This window comes from Macrosteles quadrilineatus, unplaced genomic scaffold (assembly GCF_028750875.1).
Source record: "Macrosteles quadrilineatus isolate MER2022 unplaced genomic scaffold, UCM_ALF_1.0 Scaffold_7__1_contigs__length_78375512, whole genome shotgun sequence".
Classification (NCBI taxonomy): Eukaryota; Metazoa; Arthropoda; class Insecta; order Hemiptera; family Cicadellidae; genus Macrosteles; species Macrosteles quadrilineatus.
In genome coordinates, this window is record NW_026542600.1 from 51637121 (window position 1) to 51644426 (window position 7306).

The 7306-nt window shown below is 33.3% G+C and overlaps 1 protein-coding gene across 2 annotated transcripts; it reads left to right on the top strand.

Annotated features, from left to right (window-relative positions):
• The first annotated feature begins 767 nt into the window (after positions 1–767).
• LOC128999099 (peptidoglycan-recognition protein SB2-like) lies at positions 768–7306 on the top strand. 2 transcript variants are annotated; one of them, XM_054425455.1, is made up of 4 exons: positions 768–1588; positions 3384–3502; positions 6183–6314; positions 7181–7306. In XM_054425455.1, the coding sequence occupies exons 1-3, from the start codon at positions 1227–1229 to the stop codon at positions 6308–6310; spliced, it is 609 nt and encodes a 202-aa protein (XP_054281430.1). In that variant the 5' UTR covers positions 768–1226; the 3' UTR covers positions 6311–6314; positions 7181–7306. The 2 variants fall into 2 exon arrangements, with proteins under 2 accessions (XP_054281430.1, XP_054281431.1); XM_054425456.1 differs by lacking the exon at positions 6183–6314.

Sequence of the window (7306 nt, forward strand, 5' to 3'; positions counted from 1 at the left end):
TTATATAAACCATTATTTTGATCAGTTTTTAATGTATTGGTGTTGTGATATAGTTAATTAAGTTATTGTGTGATTGTTGTTTAAAATCATTATTTTTAGAATATGTAAAATTGAAGAAATATAGTTGTGAAATTCTAAAATTGTAAAATCTTAACAGTTTGAGGTTAAGTTTTATAAACAAAATATTGATTGATACATATTTTATTGACAGAATTACTCTATTCTTTTTTTATTCAAACCTTTTGTAAAATTGTTACTAAGAATATAAAATATGTCTTGTTAATTGTGTCTTGAGTAAGATTTAGACTGATTTATGATGGATTAAAATAAATCAACGAGGGAAAACAATCAAAGAATTTATAGTATAAAACAAGGAAAAGATGAGCCATAGAAATTTTTCATCATTTGATGAAGGAGAAACAAACGATAATCCAGAATGGAGGAAAAAGGCATATAAAATTAAACATGCAAATTCAAGTGCAAACAGAGTAAGGAATAAAAAGAATTTTAAAATTTACAGTGATGATGAGGATAGTGATAGAAACTATAATGATAAAAGAAAAAACAACAATGACAATTTTCAGCCTCAGGGTTTTACTAAAAAATCCAATCGTCGTTATCAACAGAAAAGTAGAAATCATGATTCCGATGATGACAATTATCATAGTTTCAGAAACAAGCGTGATGACATATATACTAATGAAAAACAAGTAAAAGCCAAGAGAAGCTTTGGAAGGAAGAAACAGGTTGGTTCAGATAACCTAAAGAAACAGAGATTAGGAAGATCCAAAACCAATTTTAATACAGAAGTGTTTCCTAAAGGATCAAAATCCTTTGACCCTCAAAGTAATCTCAACAGGAATTTTGAGTATAAGAAAACACCAGAAAATGATTATTTCAAATCAAAAATTTCCTCTAGAAAATTTAACCGAAATTATAAAAGGGATTCCTCAAACGAGACCCGGGGAGCTAACTTACATGATTCAGATTTTGAAAACGACTATACAGAAAGAGAGGACCACATAAAATCCCCAAATGTAGAGAGGCTAAATAGACGGTCTGAATATAAATCATCAAACCGTTACTCGACTACACAAAAAAAGAAACAAAAATCTAAAATATCAAGACCCACCTACGATGAATATAATAGGGAAGTATCATATAGAAAGAACGTAGAAACATTTAAAAGAGAACCAAACTACGATTCTAACGATTTAGATTACAACATGGATAAAGTGGAAGGGAATGAGAAGGATGAGTTCAGATCAGAAGAAGAGAATAATAAACATTTAGGTTTTTCTGATATAAGTGATGAAAGCAGTGTAAGTGACAAAGAAGATGAATTTTCAGAGAGCGATAGTGATAAAGAATCATCTGGTGAGCCTACAGCTAAAGAAAAGTTAGTGAATATCATTGCTCGATCAGTCTGGGACCCTGACCCAGGAGACCCTGCTAAAGACAAGGAACTTCAGCAACCTTTCAATCACATAAACTATGTAGACACAGATACACCGATGTGTGACAACCAGGAAGACTGTATGGACGTAATGCGACATCTAAAGGAGAGGGACAAGACTATCAAATACAAGTAAGTAAGCAATTAAATTATTTTGAGAACAGGGTTTAATGGGGTACGAATTGGGGTTTCCAATTTTTGAATCAAAACATACAATTTTCCATTTCTCTCTAAACATTTGTGTGGCTTAAAACAGCAAATTATTTAGTGTGCTATAAAAAACAGTAAAAACTGCAATGTTTTTGTTACAGACAAGTATATAAATTTAAAATTCCCACACTATTCTTATGGAGAATAATTAAACTGTTATACTTAGCTTATGGATATATTTAGATTATTTACTAAAACACACTTTATTATTCTCCCTATAGCAGCAAACCTAAGTACTTGTTAAACCTAATGTTTTTTAAATAGGGAATAAATCAGAAACATCGAAGGAAATGTTTAAGTGAAAATCCAATCAGGTGAATGGAAATTCGCTCAGCCTGCAGGTTTGCTGCCACGGGGCCATTTAGTGGTGTATGTACTGTACCACAACAATAGTAACCGTTGTGGTAACATCGGTAACTATGGTCCAATCAAACATGTGTCATGGTGAATTCTGTATATTTAAATAAGGAATAAATCTTACATGTTTAAGAAAATGTTAAAATCTAATCAGGCAAATGGAAATTTGCTTAGTCCACAGGATTGCTGCAGTAGGAATATTATTTTTATACTATATGTTTTTCTCTTTACTTCAATGTGGGATTGGTAAGAGGAAGAACTAAAGTCTTATTTTAAAACTGTTATTTCAATTTGCAATACAAAAATTAGTTATATATTGTTTAACTTTTACTTTTTAGTTTAATAACTTCCCTACATTCATAATTCAAAAATACTCAACTTTTCGTGCTTCAACTTTTTGTAAAAACTGTACCTTCTCCAATCAAGATTTGATAGTGATGTCAATCACATCTATCCCACCAGAGGAGGTGTAAGTACATACCCAAGGTTTTTTAAACTGCAAATCTTACAAATATTTTTTATATTGTGAAATTCCTGTATATAGAAATACCGTACCACCAGAGATTAGGGATCAAATCAAATCAATATGCCTTTATTCTCGAGGGCTTCTCAGTACAATATTGGTTTACAGAATAACTCACATCACTGAAACTAAATATAAACTTGGGAGTTGGAATCCACGGGTATCACTTCCAGTGTACAAACATGCAATAAACGATTGGCTGTTGAATGTTAGCCTCGATCAGTCTGAGACACTCATAAGTATTACTCATTAGTATACAATACATAATTAATACAATATGTTACAAATTTAAATCAATACTTAGTTTACGGATATTACTTATCTGCGATAATCTATCCACAGCACTCCTACATTGCTTAGTCTCAAGCCCTCCTGTACCTGTCGTTCAGCTTATTTTTTACCCTAATAACTTAGATTGATTAATTTTGATTTAATATTGATTTTCAACGTTTATCAAAACGACGAGTGCAGTACTCGTCCTGCACACAGGTCTTACATGGCCAGTGCGGGACTATTTGTGTATGTTTAGGTACATAAACTGTACATAAAAAAATTAAACTATTTTTGACTTGATTTCAATAAAATTCACATAATATTTTGTCAACGGTGACATTTTTAAGTGTGTATTATTTATACATTTATATTATGGTACCTGTACAGGTTTCTTTACTGGCTTGAGAGGACATAGTCCTAAAACAGCCTCAGTAGGTTTTCAGCCCACCGGAACTTCATGTCACTGCAATACAGTTTTTATTGCCTACAAAAGATAAATGAAACAGTATGCTTTATTATTTAAGGTAGTCAAGTCATTTTAAGAGAAATTTGTTTATATTACAGTTTCTACATTGGTGGAGACAATTTAATATACGAAGGGAAAGGATGGGTGGCTGATGTAAACGAAGCGACTGGCTACAGAAAAAGGTGTTTAGATGTGGCTTTCATTGGAGTGTTTTCAGGTTTGTTTATAAAATATCCACAGGATTAACTGAATATAAGGGATGTACATGTAGACATACAGTATTTCATAGCTGGGTAGTTGATTGGTGACAGCTCGCTTGGTAATCACAAGGTTTCCGGTAGATCTTGAGAAAAGTTAGTAGTGATTGATAGATCAAAACTTCACCCATCTGTCCTTAATTATTGGGCTTTTAATAAATGATCCTGGCTATAGAAACAGCTGATGTTAGTCAGTAACAAAGCTACACGCATCACATTGCATTCTACATTCATCCTTTATTTATATTTTAATTAGAATATGACAAGTAGCGTTATCTCAATTGGTAATATTTACAATATAATACTTATAAAAACAATATAGTGATAAGTAGTCATAATTACAAGAATGAGGATGATAATTGCAAAATACCCCTTATAAATGTGAGCGAAAGATAACTTTGCTGTCTAGTAAGCTGGTTTTTCAAGCCTGGACATAACTGCTTTGACCAGGTTTTTGCTCTAGAAATACTAAGTCAGTAGGTTTTCTCTCCAACAACAGCCTAACACTGTCTGTGGGAAAGGTATTAAACATAAATTCAACAATCTTGCCTCTAATCCAGTAGTTCTGTTTATTATCAACTGTTGATAATACGGTGTTGAGATTTGAGAATACTGTAAACATTTTTTTTAGTTTTTTTAGGACACAATTATTCTTAGGGATATATACTTACACTCCCTGTTATTCAATAGCCCACAATGGTCATATACTGTGTCCTGTGTCACACAGATAATTTTTACTTAAAACGAATAAGACTCGAATAGGACATAATCCACCCTAACCTTGCTGTACAATCTTCCTTTGAGTGAAGAATATTATTTGGAAGATAAATATAACACTGCTTTCATCCAAATAATAAAATAACTATAAATTGAAGGTGGGTTTTAAAGGTGTTTGGATTAAATCTGAGAGTCACTTAAGAATGAGCTAACTTTGGTAAAAGGAAATTGCTGAAAAGTTAGAATCAGAACGATCCTTTGCAGCGTTTAGATTGGTTTGTCTTTGGAGCCAACAGATAACAACTAATAAGTTCTGCATACATCCACCTTGTCAAGCAGGAAACACACTAGTCCGACGCTCTCCGATCCGACAAGTCTCCGACACCTTCTGACAAAATTACTTTGCATGGCTTTAAATTGACTATATCCCACTAGTCCGACGGTCTTCGAGACGACACCTTATGATTAATCTCCGAGACCTTCCGACAAAAATACTTTGCATGGCTTTAAAAGGACTGTAACCCACTTGTCCGACGCTCTCCGATCCGATGCTCTCCGATCCAAAGCTCTCCGATCCTACGCCTTCCAACGACATTGCTCTCTGCGGCATTGTTGTCGGACGTCGGATCCGATTTTTCTCCAGTCTGCGTGCACCATGCCTAGATTTGTCACTGTCTAGCTTTGAGTTTGACATGTAGACGAACTTTTGATTGAATGATTGAAGCAGTTTGAGAGTATCCCTTTTACAGCGTGCAGTAGGTGATAAAAGCAGCCTGAATATATTATGATGCTTTCAGTGATACAAGTTCTATGGATTCGAGTGGTGATTGGTTCTTAAATTGTGGATCACCTATTATAGAAAAAAGATTATGCCAAAAAAGAACTATTGGATGAAAAAATAATGACTTTTACTACTCGAGCAGCCAAAATTAACAAAAAAAGCCTGAAACATCTTAATCCTCGTCGGTTACTGACGGAGCCTGTCAGACCAATGGGTTATTACCTTTAAAAGTGCGGAAGGTGTTAGAGACTTGTCGGATCGGTGGCGAGCGTCGGACTAGTGGGTTTCCTGATTAACAGGTACTGTTACAACTGAATACTGTGCTCCAGTCTTGCTGAAACAGGGTAGTAAGAGCAGTAAGAGGCATGTGAGCCCAAACACACATGACTACAGTAGAAGAAAATACCAGTCCGCCCCTGACTTTTTTACATAATAATAACATGTTTATTGCCACAAAACATCATACAAAATGAACATAATTTAAAATTAACATAATTTGTGAAATACAAGTACTGGTGTTTTGTCACATTTGTTATGACTTTAATAATTCTATACTCATTTGTCTCAGATGACTTTTTGTTATGTTAATATCAAAAGGAAACAGAATTTCTAAACAATATAACTTATGCAAATAAAATGGAAAGTTTATAAATCAGTTAATATTACAGAACACGTAGTTGACTAGACTAGAACAGCAACTAAAAAGTAGTTCAAAGCCCCCCCCTCACGGACCAAAGTACCAATGTACTGGTGATCTACCACTAGACCTTCGAGGTGCTAAGGATATATAAGTGGAAAAAATCATTTATGATGTTTAAGAGAAAAAATTTAACTGCAATAGAAATAACAGTTCACAACAGATAGTTTTTTTACAGGGATATTTAAATTGTACATTTCATATTCCTAAATTGTTTTTGTAGAAAACATAAATTTTGACTGTAAAATTCACTATAGTGTGCATAATGTTTTAACCTATTTAAAGTTGGACACCCGACGATCCAAATACTTAAAAATGTCTTAGAGGAAATATGACCACTATCAGAGTTAACTTTTTAACTACTTAGCAGGCAAGATTTTACTCTCTAAGTTTTTCTTGTTTGGATGAATCTGTCTGATGAGAATAATACCCCTGTTTGTTTCAGTTCCTAAACTTCCTCAGGCATCAATGCTTGAACAATCACTTAGTTTTCTGAACTATTGTATAATGAGTAAAATGATCTATCAGAATTATACCTGCACAATATTCAGAGATTTGCACACCCCAAATTAGAATGGTAAGACATTTAACCAGATAGGTTTATCTCTTTTAAATACTAAGAAAAAGTGGAAAATTCTTGCCTTTTTTGTGATGGTTTATTTAATTGAATGCAAATTTCTTTATCAAACAACTTGGATATCAGATTGTCCAGGTTAATCTACTGCTATTAATATAATGTTTGGTTCTTTGTGATTTGCTAACATCATATCATTTGGTATAATTCAAATATAACACTACAGACTTCATACAGATGAGAACTCTCCCCAACCATGGGCCTATAGAATATATACAGGGTGTCTTGGATTTTGTATGGCCTTCTTTGGTGAATTTGTGCCTTCCTTGTGATATAAACATAGGTCAAAAATGTGTACATAGAGTGTGTATATAGAGTAAACTATCTGTATATATGTGATTATCCCTAAAATTGTAATAATTAATGATCAATCTTATCCATTAACATGAAACATAGCACGATTACTAAGTCGGAATGTGTACAATTGCAAATTTCTACCGTTTTCTCTTAAAATTGGTGGAACTTTGAATTTTTTGACAAATAAAAAGATCTAAATCTGGATGAAGTTGAAAAATGTGGTGTTTCGAAACAGTAAAAAATTTGCTTAACTTAAAGGGGTCTTTACCATATATTTAGTAACACAGCTGAATCTCAAGTTTGTATGCAATGGATCTTAAGTTACGATATTTATAAATATTGAGTAAATGTCAAATTCAGACAGTTATAGATATAACTACGTTCCTTCAGCACATAATTATATTGTAGACTATGTCAGGATGCAGAAGGACAAATCCACAAAAGGGAACCAGGAAGTTTGAGGACACCCTGTAAATGAACATAACAATTGAGGATGAAATATCATGTTTCAGTAATACGGCCTTCTCCTCCAATGCTGATCAATGCCTTTCATTTGGTAGAATTAGGAATTTCTACTGACAAAGTTTTGAAGGGCTTTACAAACGATTTCAGGATGTGCAACAGGCTGGACTGATTCA